The 21,756-nt window shown below is 36.8% G+C and overlaps 10 protein-coding genes across 11 annotated transcripts; 1 reads left to right on the forward strand and 9 right to left on the reverse strand.

Moving 5' to 3' along the window:
• The first annotated feature begins 48 nt into the window (after nucleotides 1-48).
• Nucleotides 49-1,976, forward strand: LOC9309469 (pentatricopeptide repeat-containing protein At5g09450, mitochondrial). Its single transcript, XM_021022926.1, has 3 exons — nucleotides 49-140; nucleotides 225-516; nucleotides 774-1,976. The coding sequence occupies exons 1-3, from the start codon at nucleotides 106-108 to the stop codon at nucleotides 1,677-1,679; spliced, it is 1,233 nt and encodes a 410-aa protein (XP_020878585.1). The 5' UTR covers nucleotides 49-105; the 3' UTR covers nucleotides 1,680-1,976.
• Nucleotides 1,977-2,067: 91 nt separating this feature from the next.
• Nucleotides 2,068-5,264, reverse strand: LOC9309470 (transcription factor bHLH143). The gene is made up of 4 exons (XM_002873355.2): nucleotides 5,119-5,264; nucleotides 4,219-4,792; nucleotides 3,940-4,118; nucleotides 2,068-3,820 (listed from the first exon to the last, which is right to left on the reverse strand). Exon 4 carries the CDS (start codon nucleotides 3,775-3,777, stop codon nucleotides 2,800-2,802), a length of 978 nt encoding a protein of 325 aa, XP_002873401.1. The 5' UTR covers nucleotides 3,778-3,820; nucleotides 3,940-4,118; nucleotides 4,219-4,792; nucleotides 5,119-5,264; the 3' UTR covers nucleotides 2,068-2,799.
• Nucleotides 5,265-7,053: 1,789 nt separating this feature from the next.
• LOC9309471 (mitochondrial uncoupling protein 6) lies at nucleotides 7,054-8,743 on the reverse strand. Its single transcript, XM_002873357.2, has 2 exons — nucleotides 8,091-8,743; nucleotides 7,054-7,798 (listed from the first exon to the last, which is right to left on the reverse strand). Exons 1-2 carry the CDS (start codon nucleotides 8,518-8,520, stop codon nucleotides 7,212-7,214), a joined length of 1,017 nt encoding a protein of 338 aa, XP_002873403.1. The 5' UTR covers nucleotides 8,521-8,743; the 3' UTR covers nucleotides 7,054-7,211.
• A 242-nt stretch (nucleotides 8,744-8,985) lies between these two features.
• Nucleotides 8,986-9,740, reverse strand: LOC9309472 (fibronectin-binding protein A). Its single transcript, XM_021023076.1, has one exon. The coding sequence runs from the start codon at nucleotides 9,656-9,658 to the stop codon at nucleotides 9,233-9,235; it is 426 nt and encodes a 141-aa protein (XP_020878735.1). The 5' UTR covers nucleotides 9,659-9,740; the 3' UTR covers nucleotides 8,986-9,232.
• Nucleotides 9,741-10,251: 511 nt separating this feature from the next.
• Nucleotides 10,252-11,577, reverse strand: LOC9309473 (40S ribosomal protein S15-2). Its single transcript, XM_002873359.2, has 4 exons — nucleotides 11,303-11,577; nucleotides 11,056-11,204; nucleotides 10,911-10,968; nucleotides 10,252-10,753 (listed from the first exon to the last, which is right to left on the reverse strand). Exons 1-4 carry the CDS (start codon nucleotides 11,303-11,305, stop codon nucleotides 10,505-10,507), a joined length of 459 nt encoding a protein of 152 aa, XP_002873405.1. The 5' UTR covers nucleotides 11,306-11,577; the 3' UTR covers nucleotides 10,252-10,504.
• A 398-nt stretch (nucleotides 11,578-11,975) lies between these two features.
• Nucleotides 11,976-13,064, reverse strand: LOC9309474 (40S ribosomal protein S15-3). Its single transcript, XM_021022101.1, has 4 exons — nucleotides 12,958-13,064; nucleotides 12,720-12,862; nucleotides 12,572-12,629; nucleotides 11,976-12,402 (listed from the first exon to the last, which is right to left on the reverse strand). Exons 1-4 carry the CDS (start codon nucleotides 12,958-12,960, stop codon nucleotides 12,154-12,156), a joined length of 453 nt encoding a protein of 150 aa, XP_020877760.1. The 5' UTR covers nucleotides 12,961-13,064; the 3' UTR covers nucleotides 11,976-12,153.
• A 495-nt stretch (nucleotides 13,065-13,559) lies between these two features.
• On the reverse strand, nucleotides 13,560-14,758 carry LOC9309475 (40S ribosomal protein S15-4). Its single transcript, XM_002873361.2, has 4 exons — nucleotides 14,630-14,758; nucleotides 14,383-14,531; nucleotides 14,241-14,298; nucleotides 13,560-14,013 (listed from the first exon to the last, which is right to left on the reverse strand). Exons 1-4 carry the CDS (start codon nucleotides 14,630-14,632, stop codon nucleotides 13,765-13,767), a joined length of 459 nt encoding a protein of 152 aa, XP_002873407.1. The 5' UTR covers nucleotides 14,633-14,758; the 3' UTR covers nucleotides 13,560-13,764.
• A 540-nt stretch (nucleotides 14,759-15,298) lies between these two features.
• On the reverse strand, nucleotides 15,299-16,162 carry LOC9309476 (IgA FC receptor). Its single transcript, XM_021022105.1, has one exon. The coding sequence runs from the start codon at nucleotides 16,001-16,003 to the stop codon at nucleotides 15,521-15,523; it is 483 nt and encodes a 160-aa protein (XP_020877764.1). The 5' UTR covers nucleotides 16,004-16,162; the 3' UTR covers nucleotides 15,299-15,520.
• Nucleotides 16,163-17,040: 878 nt separating this feature from the next.
• On the reverse strand, nucleotides 17,041-18,604 carry LOC9309477 (periaxin). Its single transcript, XM_021022102.1, has one exon. The coding sequence runs from the start codon at nucleotides 18,392-18,394 to the stop codon at nucleotides 17,318-17,320; it is 1,077 nt and encodes a 358-aa protein (XP_020877761.1). The 5' UTR covers nucleotides 18,395-18,604; the 3' UTR covers nucleotides 17,041-17,317.
• Nucleotides 18,605-20,323: 1,719 nt separating this feature from the next.
• On the reverse strand, nucleotides 20,324-21,514 carry LOC9309478. Of its 2 annotated transcripts, XM_021022104.1 has the most exons (2): nucleotides 21,131-21,514; nucleotides 20,324-21,052 (listed from the first exon to the last, which is right to left on the reverse strand). In XM_021022104.1, exons 1-2 carry the CDS (start codon nucleotides 21,496-21,498, stop codon nucleotides 20,638-20,640), a joined length of 783 nt encoding a protein of 260 aa, XP_020877763.1. In that variant the 5' UTR covers nucleotides 21,499-21,514; the 3' UTR covers nucleotides 20,324-20,637. The 2 variants fall into 2 exon arrangements, with proteins under 2 accessions (XP_020877763.1, XP_002873410.1); XM_002873364.2 differs by having other exon boundaries at nucleotides 20,324-21,514.
• Between the last annotated feature and the right edge of the window lie 242 nt (nucleotides 21,515-21,756).

Here is a 21,756-nt window from a genome sequence, read left to right on the forward strand (position 1 = left end):
TTTACGGGCCCATTAAGTTATTTTTAATCATTTGACACAAAATTGGAACTCCAAGTAAGAGATGGGTTTTTAGATCTTTTTGGTGGTTAGACGAACTGAGAATCTATGGCGACTCGCTCGCTCTTCCATAGTCTTAGATGGTGAGTCTCCCCGCCTCTCTATGTCTCGTACTGATTTCGTATTTGTTTCCTGAGAAAATTGATTCACGCTTCTTATGATTTTAGTCGATTGACGAATAATGGTGTTGTCGGAAGCAATTTCATTCGGAACGCCGAATCGTCGTCAGGATTCTCCAAGTCGTATAATGCTGACGCAGCTATCGGAGGCTCCCTTGTCGAGGAATCGGAGGAGAAAGACGATCTGAAGAGCAGGATTTTCAGATTGAGACTTCCCAAACGGAGCGCGACTACTGTACTCGAGAGATGGGTTGGAGAAGGGAATCAAATTACGATCAATGAACTTCGAGAGATCTCTAAAGAGCTTAGGAGAACTCGGCGTCACAAACACGCTCTTGAGGTACTAACAACATCGATCATTTCCTTTTCATGGCTCCTAGCCTCCTAGTTTCTATGAATCTGCATTGAGAATTGGGTTTTTAAAAAGAAATTTTGTTGTTATAACTTATGATTCTTGAATATGAAATGATCGATCTTGGTGTTTTGACTTGAGAACAAAAGCTCACAAAACTTTAATTTCAGGCAAAGTTTGATTATTACGTGTTGATGCACAAAATTGCATTGCTGTGTGTGAGCTTATACAAGTCTGATTAACAGGTTACAGAGTGGATGGTTCAGCATGAAGAATTAAAGGTCTCAGATGCTGATTACGCATCGCGGATAGATCTCATTTCAAAAGTTTTCGGGATCGATGCGGCTGAACGCTACTTTGAAGGTCTGCATATAGATGCAAAGACAACTGAAACCTATACTTCTCTCCTTCATGCTTATGCTGGCTCCAAACAAACCGAACGAGCCGAGGCCTTGTTCAAGAGAATCATTGAGACTGATAGTCTCAGTTTCGGTGCCATCACATACAACGAGATGATGACTTTATACATGTCAGTCGGACAAGTTGAGAAAGTACCCGAGGTTATCCAAGTGTTAAAGCACAAAAAGGTTTCTCCGGATATTTTTACTTACAATTTGTGGTTAAGTTCATGTGCTGCAACCTTTAATATAGATGAACTCAGAAGGATTCTTGAAGAGATGAGGCATGATGCTAGTTCCAATGAGGGTTGGGTTCGATATATCAATCTTACTAGCATCTACATAAACAGTAGTAGAGTAACTAATGCAGAGTCTACCTCGCCCGTCGAAGCTGAGAAATCTATTTCGCAAAGAGAATGGATCACGTATGACTTCCTTATGATTCTGCACACTGGACTAGGGAACAAGGTTATGATAGATCAGATTTGGAAGTCTTTGGGAAACACCAACCAGAAATTGAGTAGTAGAAGCTACATTTGTGTTCTTTCATCTTATCTAATGCTGGGTCATTTGAGAGAAGCCGAGGAGATTATCCATCAGTGGAAGGAGTCTAAAACGACAGAGTTTGATGCTTCTGCTTGCTTGAGGATCTTGAATGCTTTTCGAGATGTCGGTTTAGAGGGAGTAGCCAGCGGCTTTCACTTGCTCTTGGTGTATAACAAATGCAGCTTGGAGAATGAAATATCATCTTAAGATGGGGTCTCTGAGAAATAAGTTGTGAAAATTTTATGCTCTTGGCAAGAAGAATCAGATCAAGCTCATAAATCATGGTGGATGAATAAAATAGAGGTTTCTTCTCTTCACTGTGATTCTTAATTATCTTTTTGTTCTTTTTGTCAGAGGTCATGAGACACATAGATTTGCTCACCAGAATATTTTGCTTAAGATTTTGCTGCATAGTCGGAAGATTTGTTTCCTTAGGCCAGGTCCATAACATTTCATGTGTAATGTCAAATTTCAAAAATTGCAATGTTCAAGTTTTTTTCTGTATGATTGTTCTTTAATAAATACGTCTACAAAATTTGTTTTTTTGGTACAGAAAAAATGATAGTCTGAAAGGTTAGAGCAAAATCCCAGCATGTAAGAAGAAGCCAAAGAAGGTTCCATTATCAACACTCGAGTTTATTTTATTATTACATGACCATGATACACAAACATGGTTGACCCACGAGAGAAACAACAGAAGCAAATAACATTATAGTAGTACAAAACTACAAGGCCTTTGAAGAGCTTAAGAGCCAGAGATTTTAAAAAGATGACAAGGTATGGGATTGAAAGCAACAGAAGAGTAATAATGAGACAAGTGAGAGTGGGGACATAAATTTTTTACCTTATGAAAGTGGGAAGATTTCATTTTCCACAAGTCACAACCACTCCAAAAAATTTCAATATTTGCCTTTCTGATTTTTCTTCATCCACACCCACCACCACCAGACCTTCACAGAGATATTATTATTACTCACGAGGAAAGATAATTATTAACGATCAATGAGCACCAAGACTTTGCTTTTTTCCCTCTTTCACTTTTCTTCCACTCCAAGCACAGAAGAAAGAAAGTGACTTTTCTTTGGTTCTTTTTTTAGAGAGCATGCCAAATCCAAAAGTAAACCACTATTGATCCAGCTAGATGAACAGTGGATAAGGTCCCACTAGGGTCACCAGGCGTGTTCTAATTGTTTCAAACCCACGTTAATGAATTTGAGAGAATCTTCTTCATCAGTCCTTTACCTCATTGATTATCTTTTGTCCCTTGTCTTCTCTTTAACCAACCAAACATGCCTTATCAATATAGCAAAAAGGGGTTTTAGGTTTTTCACCAATGGTTGTTTAAACCCTTTGATGAGCTTAAGTTTTGCTTCAGCAACTGGAGGTAATCAATGGCTTCGTCTAGTAGTAAAAGAGCTTCTTTTCCCTTTGCCCCCGGAACTACACTCTCGAGGATTCTCAGAGCGGTGAGAATCTTGTCTTTGCTTGACTGCTCGTCGCTCAGACCAGAACCTGTTTCTTGTTTGCTTGAGATGTTGGATTCAGGAAGGTTTTCATCTGATAAGCCTTTGACTTTAGTGCCCACAAGGGATAGTGATGAGTCTCTGTATGAATGGTCCAGTAGTTTCTGTCTTTTAAGATGTGGACCATCAACACTGCTTTCAGTTTCATCCAGTTCTTCTGTTGTTTTGTTGCACGCTTGTTGTTCAACTGGGAATGGAGAGTGACCAGTGCTCATTACTTCATCATCACTTTCCCAATCATCATTATCGTCATCATCAGAATACAGCAGCGCGTTGATTTCCTCGGTGTCTTCGTGCATGTCTGACTCTTCGTCGCCATTAACATGATCTTCATGTTGCAATATCTTTTCTTGAATGGCATGATCTTTACTAAACCCTTTCTCTGGGTGTAGGGAACCGAGAATGTTCCCTCGCTCTGCATCCATAGAAGAAGGAAACCGCAGAGGAAATCCACATTGTAACACACGAGTCTGATCTCCTGACTGATCGAATACTAGAAATCTTTTCCGAGAAGACTTGAGTCCCCCCTCTGGAGCAGCACCGCAGCTAGATCGCCCGTTCAAACATGGAACTTGTTTTCCACAAGACTGCTTATCATATCTAGACAATAAGGCTGGGAACGGTGGCTGCAAATAGCGAAACTGATGCTCAGCTGCATATACTTTACCGAGTTCCGGAAAAGGAATTCCAGGACGGGAAGACTCAGTCGCCGTGTCCTGGACACAAGCTTGAGGATTTAAGCCCAATGGCAACCATTTCTGCTGCCTGGTATCAAGAGGCATGCTCTTGCAGTTTAAACCAAGGGAACTTTACGGTAATACAATACTGCACGAAAAAGGAAAGGGACTAATCATTTGACATGGCTATGAATGAGATAAATACTATTGAGTGCCCCAACTCAAGAAAGCAATAATCCATAAAAAGGAAAGATTCAGTTAGCATACCGATTGTGGAAGCTGTTGCTCAAATGTGTGGAACAGAAACACTTCTTGATTCTTCCTTGAAACAATCGTATAAGAAAGTAGAGACAAAACGAAAAAAAAAGGCCAGCTCCAAAGAATACAAACACAAGCTCACAAACCAACTACGTCACTGGTTTGAGTATATGTCTAAAGTATTCAGCCTGCAAGTGGAACAGAGACAAAAGTATTAGAAAAAAATCACAATACTATGAGATGAAATGTGACAAAAAGGAGTATAATATCATTTTTGCTGCAACAAACCTGACAATTATCCATCGGTTGAAAGCAAGCAATAACTCTAACTACAATTGTTTGTCTGCTAGAGTCTCCGTTGTTCTCGTACTTGAATGTTCGAAATCTTGTTTGACCAGCTGATTGACTTACCATAATAACTTTTCCAAACTCTTGAATGTAAAACTAGAGTTGCTCCACAGGACAGAGCAAGCTACCAAAAGACAGATCACTTGAAGAAGAAAGAGAAAGTATTGATCTTTGAGAAGAAAAAAGAGAAAGAAGACTTGGAAAAATGCTTTCAGGGTTTAGCTGATCATATATTGTTCACAATGGAAAACGTAGAAACGTTGGGATCCCATTATCAAAGAGTTTAGGAAAGGCTGAGGATTTAGAAGATGAAGAAGAAGATGGAAGATGGGTTTTTCCAAGGTAGAGAAGAAATTTACAGAATAACACGGCAATACAGATTCAAGCTCACAACTTTGCGGTACACTTCAACAGAACTTGTGAACCAACTCATTCTGTTTTGTTCTCCTTGTATGTCTTTTTAGATTTTGCTCATTCACTGCTTTGTTGTAATCCAGAGAAAGAGAAAAGAATTCTGTTACAAAACAAAGAATCATCTCATCAAATTCCAGAAATGACAAAACCAAAGAAACCAAACATCGCAACAATTGAACTTCGTGAAGGATAGTGAAACCATAAACAGCCGAAGAAGATTAGTATATGTTCTGCAGCATCAGACAAGTATGAATTTTTTAGCAAAGTTAGGAACTAAAATCTCGGATTTTGCAAACCTAAGCTACGAAATTTCCGTTTTGCATCAAATTCGCCGACAATTTCCTAATTTTCCCAAGGAAACAGAGAGCACAGCGACAGACAAACAATGGTTAAGTGATGGAAATGAATGAACACAAATTAGCTTACATGGAGGAAAACAAAGGAAGATCTATGCGTCGAGATCCAGAGAGAGTGGAGAGATTTATGTGACGAATTCACCCAAGCTTGAACGGATAAGAGAAGAGAAAGCGAAAATATTTTTTGAAGGAAATAAAAGTGGGCGTGAAGACTGAAGTCAGTGTGACAATTGCTTCTTTATACAGGCCCTTATTCGTCGTGACGATTTTATCCCTTTTCCAACACTTTATTTACCGTCAATAATGGATACAAGAAAAGAAAAAGAGTTCACATCAACCATGTTAATTCGGATTTTGCTTTTGCTTTTTTTTTTTTTTTTCTTTCTCAATCAAAATTTAGATAACCATTTGGGCAAAATCATAACACCTATGAGGTATGAGCCTTTAGTATTTGGATTCGAATATTTGATTTTACAATTCTTTTTCTTCTATATATATTTTTATTTAATTCGGTTCGATATAAATTTGTTTTAGAAAATGCATACAATTTTGAATTGAATGATAGAAAGAATATAAATATTGTTGGTTAGTTTGATACTTTTATGGAGGCAATGGGACGAGGTGGCCGAACGTGTATATATGTAATTACTAATTATGGTGTATATAGTTGCAAACCCTCCGATCCATAATTTCAAGCCATAAATTAATAATTAAGAACGTGATAATTTCTTAGTTGTTCGTTAAAGTAAAGCCATTATATGTTCGTCTTCTTTTTACTTTCTTTTTTTGGGACAACGTTTCTTCTTTTTAATTATGAGGCAAATAGTGGAAGTGAATTTGTAACCATTTTTGGTGGTTTCTATAATTATTAACTATTCTTTTTAGGTGTGTGGGTGGGATGATTTGGAACATTTACGCCTTTACGATGAGTACATTGTAACATTGTTGTTTAGTTTTTATTTGACTAGTTTAGAAGCTAGCTAATAAAACACCATTATATTTTACGTAGCTCATAAAACATCAATTTAGTCCACTCGTTTCAGCATAACTAAGTTGAAACTATTATCCATGATATTTTTTTAATAAGTGATTGGGGTGAAAAATGTTGGAGCATTCACCATTATCCATGATCATAGGAGAAAAAAAAAACAAAGGAATAAAGAGACAAATTTGGTGAAAGAAGAGTAAAAAGAAAAGGAAAAAGGAATGCAAGTGAATGATTAAAGAAATGCACGGGGAATTAAGTGCTTAATTGCCTTGACGACTTCTTTTTCTTTTTTCTTTTTTTGCTTTTTGGAATATTTTTTCTAAAGATTAATTTCTCGTTGAATCTTTTTTCTTTTGTATGATGTGATATGAGAATATGAGAATAGTCGTTGCCGTGTGAGACCAGTGGACCCAAATGCCTAACATGTACTTCAAAAATCTTAAAATTTTAGGTAACATAATTGATGTCTTCTATTCCGAAGTAAATCATTTAAACATGTTAAAAGGACAGTTGAATAGAAATTTCAGTTCACATTATTGAGACTGGGCTTTGGTTAGATGATTGACCATACAAAATTGGGCCTATTATACATTGCCTTGGACTTATTTTGGGCCATGTTCTCAGCTTTGGATAACTCTAAAGAAACAAACACAAAGCCACCACCTTTAACTCAAGCAAATTTTTTTTATAAATATTTTGTTTCTCTATACAGAGATGATCAAATTGAATTTGAAAAAAAAACGATTAACTAAAGAGTTAATCACAATTTTTTTTATTAATTTTTGAATAATTTCTAATTTAGATTTTTACCAACAACAAAAAAACTTATAAGTTAGAAGCGATATTTCATAATTTCTGTCAACCACAAAAATATAACATAGTGTCAAAAAAATAAAGGAATATACCAAATGAAGGTCCCCAGCAAAAGTATATCCCCCAAGTCCAAGAGACTTGGACCGTCCGACAAAGTCCCTTTGCTTCAATCACTATCAGTTTTCGCATTTACTAAAGAAAATATTTCTGCAAATAAATAATTTATTTTTATACAAAAATCTCTAATAAAATACTACATTAATCGCTATATAAAATATAAATATTTTATACGTATATGCAATGTATGAAGATATCGGGGCAAATTTATTAACCTAACTACTGGAAAAAAAAGTAACATTTAATCAAAATTTAACGTCTTTTAACAAACCACGAACTTGTTCTAAGGTAAGGAACAATATCATCGTGAACGGTCCTTGCCTCGTCGCCGTCGGAACAAGCCCTTTGTACAAAGCCATAGGTCCTTCCTCTGCCACCATCTTCACCGCACAATCCAACGGTCCACCGTCATTCTCCTTATCCGCATTCATCATCCTCGTCTTCACAACGTCTATCGGATTTGACGCCACCGCTGCGACAATCCCCGCCGCAAAACTCGCCGCCACATTCGTTCCGATCCCTCCTGGCGTTCCACGTCCACCGGCGACCAAGATTTCTTTGACGTGATCATACGTGGCGAGCTGAGAAGCAGTCACGATCATGGCACGGTTCACGGTTAGCCACGAGCCACGCCATAAGCTTGAGACGCCTTCTTGCCTCGCGATCCGCTCGAGTGCGTCCACGACGCTCTTGTAGTTTCTGCGACGGTTTAACGGCAAGCTTCCGTCGGCTTGCATTCTCACCATCGCCACGTCGGCAGGATTCCCTACGACTGATCCAACGGCTCCGGCTATGAGTCCAGCTGTGATCTTGGTTACCAATGGGAAGTTACCTGTTGAGAGTTATCGGGTTAATTAATTTGTTTACGTTTAATTTATTTTGATATTTTGTGTTATAGTGGTGGGAAAAAACAGTAATAAACTAATAATATGGAAAAATTCGAACCAAAACAAACCGATTTGCTTAAGATCGAAACCGAACCAACATTTGTTTATAAATCCATTGGTTATCGTAAAAACAGAGAACTGGAACCGATTTTAGAATAATCGAACCAAACCAAATCGAATAAAAACCAAAAATTTATTTGAGTTTTATTGTTACCAATGGAATTTTAGTATTATTACCGGTGAGTCGATCAGTCCACCTCCGTTTAAGGAAGTCGTAAATACCCATACGGGTGGCAGAGTAAAGCATCTGACGGAGGATGGTGGCGGAGACGCCCGAGAAAAGAGCGGCGGGTCCTTCGGTTTTGACAATGTGTGCCCCAACGGCGAAAGGGGTCATGACAGAGCGCGTGGAAGAAGACGGCGCGTGAATGGATGAGGGTAATAAGGAAATGCTGCCGATGAGAGAGTCAAGAGCGAAAACGGGTCTGTAAGGTTTAACGGGAAGAATATTATGATCAAGAACAAGATTAGGGTTAGGGTTTTGGTCGAGAGAGACAGAGTGTTCGCCTTGGAGTTGCATACGGACTTTGATGAGGTCTAATGGGTGAGTCAGAGCTCCGGCGATGATTGCGGCGATGCCACCTTCAAGAAATGGTTTGAAGCACATTGAAACGATTACCGGAGGATTTGATTGTAAGGAGATTGTTTTGATTAATGGAAAAGAAATAAGAAAATAAGAGTTTGGGAGAATGAATCTTTTGTAGGAAAATGTTTGGAGAGGAAAAAATGAAATTGTACAAGTTGGAAATGGAAGAAGACAAACGACACGAGAAGAAAATAATGCAACGAGTAGTTTGTGTTTGTGTACTAGTCCTGAATTACGGGTTCCGGCTTTTAGCACAATGTTTCTTGTTTTGTCTTGATGCACACCTTGTCATTACAGAAACGAATAATTGAAGCTAGAGGAATAAACCAATATTGGTCAATACTCAATAAACCCAATCTAACATCTACTCATACTAATTTGATGTTAAGGACGAACGAGTTATATAGTATGTAGGTGTAGAAAAATAATTAATATGACGAGTAATTGCACATTATATATATATATATATATATATATATATATATATCTTTAATTAAGAGTTAAATATAATTTTTTTGTACCACAAAGAGACATACATGTTACAAGAGAGAATCAGTACGAGATTATATCAAACATGACGTACACGAGGACTCTAATACATAAGTATTCTCTCATCTTTAATCAAACACACCAAAACTATATATATTATTGCATATATACTTACATAATCATTAATCAAGGAAGAGTATTCATTATAGAGATGCAACCCTTTTGACGTTCTTCACCCGTTGATCTATGGCTTCTTGTTAGAACCGTTAACTTCTTCAGCTGTTGATGTAGGTTTTGTATTTTCAGTCTTTGGTAAACCGCCATTAACACCGGGAAAAGGAAAGCTCGGAATCCATGATGGAAATCCAAATTTTGGCCCTTCTGGCTCTTCGGGCTCCTCAGGAACTTCGGGTTCCCCAGGAACCTCAGGCTCTTCTGGAATCTCTGGTTCTTCTGGAATCTCAGGCTCCTCCGGTGACGGCAGCTCCGGCTCTTCCGGAATCTCCGGCTCCTCAGGTTCTGTGTATTCTGGAATCTTTGTGACCTCTTCATGCACCAGAGAGTGACTTACTCTAGCAGCAAAACTAGGTGCAGCGAACAAGAGGGACGACGAAATAAAGACAAGGAAAAAAACCGAAGAGACAAGAATAGGAAGGCGAACATTAATCATTGCGATATTCTTGAATGGAAACCAACTTAGAAAGATGAGTTAAATAATGTTGTGAATATAGAGAGTTTGTGTTTTGGTATTGTGTAGAGAATGGTTTCTTAAATAATATTGAGATGAGAGAGCTGAATGTAGTAGATTCATAAGAGTCAAAATTTTGGTGAGAAGATCTCAATGCACGATTGTGAGAATGTGATGTTAGTCTTCAACAAACTCACCTATATTTCATTCTACGTCTTAGTTGTAGAACCCCTTTATGTTTAGTTTCGACTTTAAGTTAATACTACTTGTTTTAAAGCTATTAATACTAAACATTACAAGAAAACTTACAATTAGCAATCACCTATATTTCAGATTTTCAGTTTACGTTTCATTTGCACCTTCTTTACCTGTGTAAATCTTGTATTTAATTTTTAAAATCCGAAAATGATTTTGAAAAGTTGAACAAATAATCCATTTAGTTGTGAATTAAAGCAGATTTACAGAACCGATTAATACATTTACATATGATTTTATTAGTTTATCACTTTATCTTGTAGCCGTTTCAAGTGAAAATTGTACTTGTGGTCAGTGTATAATAGTTTTTACTCATTAGGTAGATTAGATTATTGAAATATATAAGGATCAAAATCAAATAATGTTAAGACTGTAACTCAAGTCTAAAAGTTTAGACTAAAACCCATAATGGTAGAAGTATAACTATAAATATTATAGAGAAAAACACCAAGAAAACTTTTAACGATAATAAGAAAAGTTTAAAGACACTAGAGAAGAGACATCATCAGAAGATAGATTTAGATGAGCAAAACAAAAGAAATGGTAAAAACAAAATGAAGTCTTGTAATGGCTTCACTTGAGAGGGATAAACCTAGAGGAGTGTGTAGCACCTTGACCGGGCCTGCCGTGCTTAACGGGTTTGTAAGAGATTGAGAATTCAGCAAGGTAATGTCCAATCATCTCCGGTTTGATCTCGATTTGGTTAAAAGTCTTTCCGTTGTACACACCGATGATGCTTCCAATCATTTCAGGCATAATCACCATGTTCCTTAGATGTGTTCTCACTACTTCTGGCTTCTCACCAGCTGGTGCTTCTAATTTCTGGTTTAAAGTAAATTAGAGACTGTTGTTATAGTAATCGAACCCAACCTAAAGGCAGACCCTAACTAAAACTATAGTAATGTTGGGAGATCACAGAATAATAACAACTATGACCACAATAACAACAAAGATTTGTATCGGAAAGTTAGAGTTTTACCGCTTTGCGCAATTTCTTGATGAGAGCCATAGGCTTCCTCGTCAATCCTCTACTCATCCTACAAAATAATCAACATAATTAAACAAAACCAATCATTCAAAACCAGATATATATTATCCACCAAAATTTTTGGTGGGATCAAAACCTTCTTCTTATACGGGCAGGGAAGAGCTTGACAAGATCATCAGTGGGCATGTCAAGAAGAGCATCGAGATCGACTCCTTTGAAGGAAAACTTTTTGAACGTTCTCTTCTTCGCAAGAGCAGCTGTGGAAACCTCTGATTCGACTTGAGCCTACGAATTCCGACCGAGAAATTTAAGACTATGATGATGTTCCAAGATCTAACAATCGAATAATTAAGGTATAGAGAGATAAAGAAGGAGAAGCTAACCATTGTTCTTGGTTTGAGAAGCCCTGAAAGTGACTGCTGCTAGGTTTTACTATGGAGATACGACAAGAGACATAACTTGGCACCCAATATATATACAGATGTATTATAGATCCTACAGTGTTTCTGTTTAAGGAAACTTCAATAAATTTACCAAATAATAAATTATTGAGTTTCTAAAATAACATATGAATCAATATTTATTTAGATTTCTTCCCTTATAATACACAAACTTCTATATTTTTTTCCTTTAACCTTATAAAAATTGATAATTAAATAATATAAATACACAATTTCCCCCAAAAGAATCAAAACTTAATTATTAGTATTAATGTAAAATTGATTAGATATCAAACTTTGTACAGATATTTTAAAGAATTTTTTTTATATACAGTAGTTGGTGATTTCCCAATTACTATGGAATTTTCTTCTATTTTAAAATAGGGTCATTGTGTTTAATTTCTATCTTCATTACACAACCATCTGCAATACAGTGAAAAAGTCAAAAAACTAAGCCATCAAGATATTGAATTGAAACTTTTAAAAAACATCTACGCAGTTTAAAAATTGAATTCAAAGATATATAAATTTCGTAGTACCCAAAAGAATTGGATTCAGATTCGGAATTATTTTCTAAATTTTTAAGTGTTCTCTTGAATACTCAATAAAACAGAGCAAAGCCAAAGTGTACTACATAATTAAAAAATGCTCTGTATTATTTAAACGCATGAACAAGAGTTTGAACAAAATCTAAATGAGAGGAGAGAAAAAGAGAGACAAAATGTTCCAAATAAAAAGAAACGAAAGACTCAAATTTTGAGCATAACAAAGACTCTCCACAAGAGCTTGATTATTCACTTGAGAGGGATAAACCTGGAGGAATTGGTAGCACCAACACCAGGCCTACCGTGCTTAACCGGCTTATATGAGATTGAGAACTCAGCCAAGTAATGTCCAATCATCTCTGGTTTGATCTCGACTTGGTTAAAAGTCTTTCCATTGTAAACACCGATGACGCTTCCAATCATCTCAGGCACAATGATCATGTTCCTTAGGTGGGTTCTCACTGCTGCTGGCTTCTCTCCCGCTGGTGCTTCAATTTTCTGATCATACAGAGAAAGTCATAATCTTAAGATTTTTAAAGCCATTTGGTTGCAAAAATCATATCTAGAGAGGCATGAATATGAGAAGACACAATCTAAGAAGACACGTTCCAGGGCATAGATCTAGTTAGAACAAAGAATTATTGATGAAGAAATTGGAGTTTTGTACCGCTTTGCGCAGTTTCTTGATCAAAGCCATAGGCTTCCTCGTCAATCCTCTAGAGAACCTATGTATATCGAGAATTAATATAACAAAACCGATCAGTCTCAGAAACCAAGAGACGATCTACGAAATCGAGACATGGTTGTCCTCTAACCTTCTACGGATACGGGAAGGGAAGAGCTTGACAAGATCATCAGTAGACATGTCGAGAAGAGCATCAAGATCAACTCCTCTGAAAGAAAACTTTTTGAACGTTCTCTTTTTCACGATTCCAGCCGCAGCAACCTCTGGATCCGCCTACGAAATTTCCCATTGCGATAAAATTAAAAACACAATGTCGGAAAATTTGATCAATGATAGTATGATAAAGAGACGGAGATCAGGGAACTAACCATTGATTGTTTGGAATTTGTTGAAACCCTAAAAAAAATCCACAGAGTCTCCTCGAACAGTGACTGCGCAAACGACAAACAACTTAACTTAAGGAACAAATATATACCTCGGCTAAACCTAGTAACATTTATTTATTATCAGGTACATGAATTCTTTTTTATTTTCTTCGAGGCCCATATATTTGGAAAATAACGTACACAAACTTTAATCTGAAGGTTCGATTTGGTCACTAGTGAGTGAAACTCGGGATTTGCCGTTGAGTATTAGATAGAGAAACCTCATAATCCAATTCAATTGCCTGGTAAACAACAACACACCTGGTAAACATTCTCTATTACTGTATTCAATGTGTGAGTCCAATTGTGTTAAAGGTTGTTTCCATCATACCGATAATAGTAGAAGAATACTATTTTCTCTGTATGGTTGGTGAGACCATCTTGCTCCAAGGCTCTGATCTCCCTCGGGAATAACAGGTTTCCAGAGGAAACAGATCGAATTGGGAACAGATTAGATACATTTTCTCAATCATCCTACCTCTGCCCACCATAAGTAAAATTACTCTACTTCAAAGCTATATATGAAAGTATGAACTAGTCATGGCTGATGGAAGATTTTCCAAAATGTTTTGAGTCTTCTTTAAACGAATGGAACAAGAGTTTAGACACAACTAAAGAAGAGAGAATTGCAGCAGAGTAGCAAGAGGAGTACAGACAGACAAAATGGTCCAAAAACAGACATATAAGGACCCTATAGTTGCATAATGAGAGCTAAGAAAACAAGAGCACAACAAAGACTCTGTAAGGTCTTCACTTGAGAGGGATGAACCTGGAGGAGTGAGTAGCACCAACACCAGGCCTACCGTGCTTAACTGGCTTGTACGAGATGGAGAACTCAGCAAGGTAATGTCCAATCATCTCAGGCTTGATCTCGACTTGGTTGAAAGTCTTTCCATTGTACACACCGATGATGCTTCCAATCATTTCAGGCACAATGATCATGTTCCTCAAGTGGGTTCTCACTGGTTCTGGCTTCTCACCAGCTGGTGCCTCTCTTTTCTGATCAAGCAAAACAAAGCAGTAATCTTTAGAAGTTGAACCAATTTGGTTGCATAGAACAAACATAAAATTTCTCAAGCATTCCTAAGTTTACTCTATTTGGAAAGCACACAGATGCAATAAGAGGAAAACACATAGCTCACAAGGCAGAATCAGATTCTACAAACTTAGAACAATATCAATTCAACACAGTTCTAATTAGTAAGGGGAGAAATTAAGGATCTTACCGCCTTGCGGAGTTTCTTAATCAAAGCCATAGGCTTTCTCGTCAATCCTCTAGAGAACCTATACACGAGAATTCAAGTAGTCAGAACACAAGAGATGATTCTACAAAAGACGAAACTTTTTCTGATGAGTTCAAAGCCTAACCTTCTACGAATACGGGAAGAGAAGAGCTTGACAAGATCATCAGTAGACATGTCGAGAAGAGCATCGAGATCGACTCCTCTGAAGGCGAATTTCTTGAACGTCCTCTTCTTTGGAACTCCTGCTGCTGCAACCTCTGGTTCGACATCAGCCTAGAGAATCCCATTATAGCCAAATTACAAACCCACGAATTTCGGAAATTTGATAGCACAAGTACTAGATTCAGAGAGATGCAGATATGGAAACTTACCATTGTTGGATCTCGGCGAAGGATAAGGTGGATAAACCCTAAATCTGTGGTCTGCTTACGTTTTCCAAATGAACAGCGAAGAAGTTGCCAAAATCGGCGGATCCATATATATATGAGGACCTTGGCTTAACCCTAGAAGTGAAAGTTATATTATTTTTAAAAGAGATTTATTTGTTTAGTGATTTTTAGTTGATTTATAAAATTTGCAAGTTAAATTATGTATTTTTATATTTGTTTGGTGATTATTTTTAATTTAATTATAATATAAAATTTTCATTTCATAAGTTAAAAATACAAATACTTAAATTAGATTATAACAAACTGAAAAATGTTTATAAGTTAAAAATTACAATGTTTCTTTCTCTCAAATGCAATCCACATTCGTACATTTTTAAAATCGAATTATGATATGGGGATTGTATCAATACAAATCATTAGATTATAAATTTTGGTGGATAAGTCCATTATTTTAAAAGTTTGTATTTGTCAAATTATTTGTGTATAATTATTCAATATTCGCATTGATTGGTTGTTTCTTGAGATCAATGAGTTGAGACACCACAAAAGTTATCTTTTCCTCTTTGATATTTAAGTCATAGAAAATGTGTTTTTATGATAAGATCTTATTAACTCAATTCACTAAAAGAAGTATATTAAGATTCAACTAAATGTGTATCAAACATACCAAGAAATTTCATTTAAAAAAAAAAAACATACCAAGAAATACAAAGTATAACACAATCAATCGAGACAATAAGGTACAAGGATGAGCTAAGAAATAGAAAGAAGCACATCTCTGTAAATAGACAAATAATACAAGGGGTGATACAACAATTTCAGAAAATTGGACTGGGCTCCAAAGTAGCTGGGCCTTCTTCTGATATAATGGGCTTATGGAGATCCAGGAAACTTTGGCATTGTGAATGCCGGCACTTTGGTTTCTTCTGGTTTTGGCAATTCCGGTAACTTTGGAGCATCGAACTTGGGAAATTCCGGCATCTTCGGCATCTCTGGAAACGTCGGCAAATCAGGCTTCGGAATCTCCGGCATCTTTGGCAACTCTGGCTTGGGAATTTCCGGCATTTTGACTTCCTCTGGCTTCGGAATCTCCGGCAACTCAGGCTTCTGAACCTCCGGTAACTTAGGCAACTCAGGTTTTGGAATCTCCGGAATCTTAGGCAACTCAGGCTTCGGAAATTCCGGTAACTTTGGCATCTCTAGTTTAGGTAGCTCCGGCAATGTCGGTATTTCTGGTTTAGGATCCTCCAATAACCGGCGAGCTCCGACTGATACTGGAACAGAGAGCAATGCAATAATACATATGATCAGAAATGGTGAAAGAAGAGAAGCAGAGAGAATCTTCTTCAATGCCATTGTTTCCTTGAAAATCTTTTTATCTTTCTTTCTTTCTTTGCTTTGTGGTGTTCTTCTTTGTTTTTGTGATGAGCTTGATCTTTGATTGAAATGGCTATTTAAAGGTGTCTTCAGGAAGAAGAGAGATGGATTTTGGTGAGAAAAACATGTACAGAGTTTTGAATAGAAAAGGTTCGTTTAACTTCTCTATCTGTATATCTATTTTGTCACTTTCAATCTAGCTGAAGTTTAGGTTTAACTGTTTAAGTGTTAACGTGTTCATTTGTTTGGTTCATACGTATTATATATATAATCCTCGTATGAAAGCACGTTATTAAAGGTTTAGACTTTTTAAAACTTTTATATTTGTTTTTGGTTAATCTTAAACTGAAAAGTAAACCTTACAGAGGGAAATACAGAGTATTACAGAGCATAACACTCACGCTCTGTTTGTTTCCTCTTATTTGTTTCTGTGAGAGAATCTGATGAGTTTAATTAAAGTGAAGAATCAACTCATTGTCTGAGTCGATAAGGAAGATCTCTGCTGCTTATAATGTGCACGAAAGAGCTAACTAAGGCTTTGGAAGAATCAGATATGAAGTTGATGATCCGATTCTCCAAAGTATATTAACCACAACACTGTCTTCTTTCATGTTAGTTAGTATATATGAGAGCTAAACAAAGAACTCCTTCTCTCTCCTAATTTAGACTGACGTCGAAAGTTTCAGAACAGCACAATTTTGAACAACATCGAGTTTATTTACACATGAGTTCCATAATTTGAATTGTCCATTTCTATAGTGCAAATCCATCAATATCTTTTAACAACTAGTAACAGTAGTGTCTACATTTTTGTACATGTCTTCTTTACTTTCTTATGTTTTGGACATGGGATATGTGACAAAGAATGAGGACATTGGATATTACTTTAAAATCTTTTTTCTTCTCTGCAATATGCATAGTAGATATACATCGTTTTATTGATTTTCTTGAACATATGAACTGAGATAATTGAGTAATTAGTGTTCATTGTGTAGCCTTTTGAACCGAAACATGTCTTTAACTCTTAAATAGATAACTTAATCAATTAAAAAGTATATATATCGAATACAACGAAATGTGTATGAAAACACACAATACAAATATAACAGAATACAAGTATAAGTGTATAACCTTAACCCAAAGAACAAGAAATATGACTATGAGACCAAAACCATAAGACATGGTTTCACTAAGGAAACGATGATGTAGACAAATAGTGTAAGGGTAAAATGGTACTTTAAGATCGTGTGATGGGCTTCAAAGTAGTTGGGCCTTCTTCTGGTTCAATAACGCTTAAGGAGTTCCGGGAACTTTTGGGAATTCCGGCAACTTGGGAAGTTCCGGCATCTTCGGTAGCTCTGGCTTTGGAATCTCTGGAACTGCAGGTTTTGGAATTTCTGGAATCTTGGGAAGTTCAGGCTTCTGAATCTCCGGCACTTTTGGCAATTCCGGCTTTGGAATCTCCGGCAACTTAGGAGCCTCAGGCTTTGGAACCTCCGGAACCGTTGGCAATTCAGGTTTTGGAACCTCTGGCACTTTCGGCAACTCAGGCTTCTGAATCTCCGGCATCTTTGGTAACTCCGGCTTCTGAATTTCCGGCATCTTTGGCAACTCGGGCTTCTGAATCTCCGGTACCTTAGGTAACTCCGGCTTCTGAATCTCCGGAATTTTAGGCAACTCAGGTTTTGGAATATCTGGTAACTTAGGAGCCTCAAGCTTGGGAACTTCCGGCATCTTTGGCAACTCAGGCTTTGGAATCTCCGGAACCTTAGGAGCCTCAGGCTTTTCAGTCTCCATTAGCTTAGGCACCTCAGGCTTTGAATTTTCCGGAAACTTTGGCAATTCAGGCTTCTGAATCTCTGGAAACTTGGGCAATTCAGGCTTTGGGATCTCTGGAAACTTCGGCAACTCTGGCTTCGGAATCTCCGGTACCTTTGGTAACTCCGGCTTCTGAATCTCCGGGACCTTTGGTAACTCTGGTTTTGGAATCTCTGGGATCTTTGGGAGCTCAGGTTTCGGAATTTCGGGAAACTTGGGCAATTCAGGCTTTGGAATCTCTGGCAGTTTAGCTTCCTCGGGCTTTGGAATCTCCGGCACCTTTGGCAACTCTGGCTTTGGAATCTCCGGGATCTTCGGCAATTCGGGCTTTGGAAATTCGGGTAACTTAGGCAGCTCTGGTTTAGGGAACTCCGGCAACTTGGGAACTTCGAATTTAGGTAGCTCTGGCAATTTTGGTATCTCCGGTTTAGGATCCTCCAATAACCGGCGAGCACCGACTGAAACCGGATCAGCGAGCAATGCGATAAGACATATGATCAGAAGTGGTGATGAGAGAAGAGCAGCAGAGAGACTCTGCTTCATTAGTGCCATGTCTGAGCTTGCTTGAGAACTCTTGCTTTTGTTTCTTCTTTTGCTTTGTTTGTGGTGTTTGTTGTTGGTTTGTGTTTGTGATGAGATTAGGATCTTTGATTCGATGGGCTATTTAAAGGTGTTTTGAGGAAGAAGAAAGATGGAGTTTGGTGGGAAAATATGTACAGAGTTTTGAAATATAAAAAAATGTTCGTTTAACCTCTCTATCTGTATATCTATATTGTCATTGTCAATCTTGTTGAATTTTAGGTTTTAGTGTTTACGTGTTCATGTTTTAGCTACACGTAAAAAGGCTTAAACTTTGTAAACTGGAATAGCATTTTGCATATAATATGAGACACAAATATCAATTATAAAATGTATACAAAAAGCTAATCGAAATTCAAGATGAGACTTAGATCAAATTATGCAAGTCTTAAAAACTTTAGTCATTTCGATATTGATTTTGAAATGAAAGCACTAACTAATCAAAACTTGTCTATACTAGTATTTTTGCAACACTTTGGTGACGGGTGGGTAAAAATGCTTCCGCGTATATCGGATACCCGACCCGTTTTTAAAATTCCTTCACAAAAAATTTGTTGGGTCGGGTTATATTTAACCCAACTCATAAACAGTATATTTCATACAGTATTTAATAGTTTTGATATTTAGAAGATTTGATTAAGATTTATAATTATGATTCTCCTATCATCTTTGTTTGATTTGTTTTTAACTGTTTTGAATCATCACATAATACATGAAGTTTAAAAAAAAAAAAAATTCTGCATATACTGTGATTCGAAATTTTAAAAACGGACATATATTATCCAATTGACGAAAATGTGTGTTCAACGTTCTACATCGATTAAAATATTTAGACAATGATTCAGAATCATATCATAAATAAGAACATTAATAAAATAAATGAGTTTTTTTTGCCGGACGGGTTTGGCGGGACTGGTTTTTAAATCAACAATAATAAAAAGATTAAAATATCATTAATCCACCGCTTCAATACGGATTAATTTTTTTTTTTAATACCACAAATATTAGACATATTAAATCAGTCTCATTTAGAAAAAATTGTATAAAACCAAAAATTGTCCCGTGGTATAATATTCTGTGGTCTTAGAAGATGATATGATTTGTAAACTTTTATATATAATAAATAATCATTAAATTTTAAAGTAAAAACAAATCACGGAACGGGTTAAGAAATTACAGAACATGTTATATTTCGGAAAGGATTTATATGGCAGACGAATTTGAATCAATATTTATATACCGCTTTAATACGGGTTAAATCCTCCGTTTATTAATAATAATTGTCTCGTGGACTCGTGGTATACCGTTACTTAATAACAATTATAAACTATAATATAAATAAATATGTTATAAGAAGATACAATTTACAAAATATTTTTATACTAATTTTAAAATTAAATCATCCCGCGGTGTACCGCGGGTTAAAATCTAGTTTTAATGTAAAATGTTTGCACGTAAAATTTGCTATTTGCAAGTATGAAAGGGCCATAAAAATATGATGTTTAGGTTTTGGCCGGTAATCTACACAACGACTTGGATTGTTTTTTGGTTGTGTGTATGTTTGTTCTTTCTCATCAAGTCATATACATGTACAATGTATTATTTAATATATTCAAAAATATTTACAAAAGAAAAGTTACAGATTTGAGTAAAACTCAAGTCGGCAACAAAAAACATTCCGTCAATAAAGCTTAATTGATCCATTTCCTAAACAAAATTCTCTGCAGCCAAAATAAGACTAAGCAGATTAAATGCTATTTCCACCTAAAATACATTCAGCTAGTTATGATACTTCCTCTAATCTGAGAATAAATCCTTAGACGTCCCTCACAAGTTTTACATATATATATGAAGGAATGTTCCTTCATATACTCAAACTAGGCATGATTCGCAACCAAAACATGCCACACAAAAGCAGTTTATGGTTATTAACTTATATGATACAAAAGATTATATACCAAAAGCGTAATTCGCACCAAAATACATCAACAGATTCCATCTAACATTGATTCCACAAACGAATCAAAATTAGAGCAGTTTCTACTAGTTATAAACATCAGCTAGCAATACATACAACCTAAGGAACTAAGTGAACCACACAACAAACAAAAGACAGAGAGAAAAGAATGAAAAACAAAGCTTTACTTTTCACCAAGTAGCCTTGAGATTATCATGTGCAACATTTGCCTACTTGTTTTTCTTTGCATCATATATCTTTAATCATCATCAGAAATTGTAATATATATGTCAACATCATCAGCATCATGGTTTCGTGGAAGAGCCTTCGATTGCTGATCACATGATCTTTGCCCTGTGCAGACGGAAAGATGTGAAATTGGCGACCAATTAGAGGTTTTAGCATGACTTGATAACCCTACAGGGAACATAGCCCAAGAACAAAAGTAAACGCCTTCACCATTACTCTCCACTGGTGGCGTTTGCGTTTTAACCGCTTCAAACGCTTTCCTACATTGCTGACACCTCAATGTGCATTCCTCGTAACCCTTTGGGTACTCAAAAAGTGAAAAACAATAAGGACAAGCAGTCCAGAAGCTCGTAGCCGTAGGATTCTCCATGGTCTCACCTTGGCTCTGCAATGGCGAATCTTGAAATTGCTCTGATTGGCTATAACTATAAGGTTGACCAAATTGACTCAGCTTAAACTCTCGATCATACATTGATTTCCTTGGAGGATCAGAGAGGACTAACCAAGCATCGGAGACTAGCTTAAGCGCTTGATCGGCGAAAGGGAGACGATTGACATTGGGATTGAGGAGAAGAGTGAGTCTACGGTACTGAGTCGCGACGTGTTCGGGGTTTTGGGTTAGGCGGCTGAGTCGAAGTACCGCGTACCAGTCTGTTACTTTCGAATCTCCGATCGTAGTTTCTAAGGCGAGGAGAGTGTCGGCGATGGCGACGATATAGTCAGCTGCGTCTGTTCGAGACGGGTCAGCTTCGCATGCACGGATCGCAAATGTCTTAGCTCCATGAAAGTCACTTGAGGCCAAGAGCTTCTCCGATGTAGCAAGCCACTGATCCGCCTCCGCTCTGTTATTATCGCCGTCGCCGCTTACCATATCTCCGTTACTCTTTTTGCTCATAATTAATTTCGTCTTTTTTTTTTTCTCATATCAGATAACAAAGATATAATTAAAAAATTTACTTTTTTTTTACAAAAATTCTCTCAATTTCAATTTTACTTTTATTGGTTTGGGTTAAATACAGAGCTACTTTGTCAGTGGACCAAAAGGACCTTTTTTTACATAACATTTACATTATTAATCGTAATTAAAAAATGCAACACTAAGGGTATTTATGTCATTTAGGAAGTTTGC

Source organism: Arabidopsis lyrata (assembly GCF_000004255.2).
Source record: "Arabidopsis lyrata subsp. lyrata unplaced genomic scaffold ARALYscaffold_6, whole genome shotgun sequence".
Taxonomy (NCBI): Eukaryota; Viridiplantae; Streptophyta; class Magnoliopsida; order Brassicales; family Brassicaceae; genus Arabidopsis; species Arabidopsis lyrata.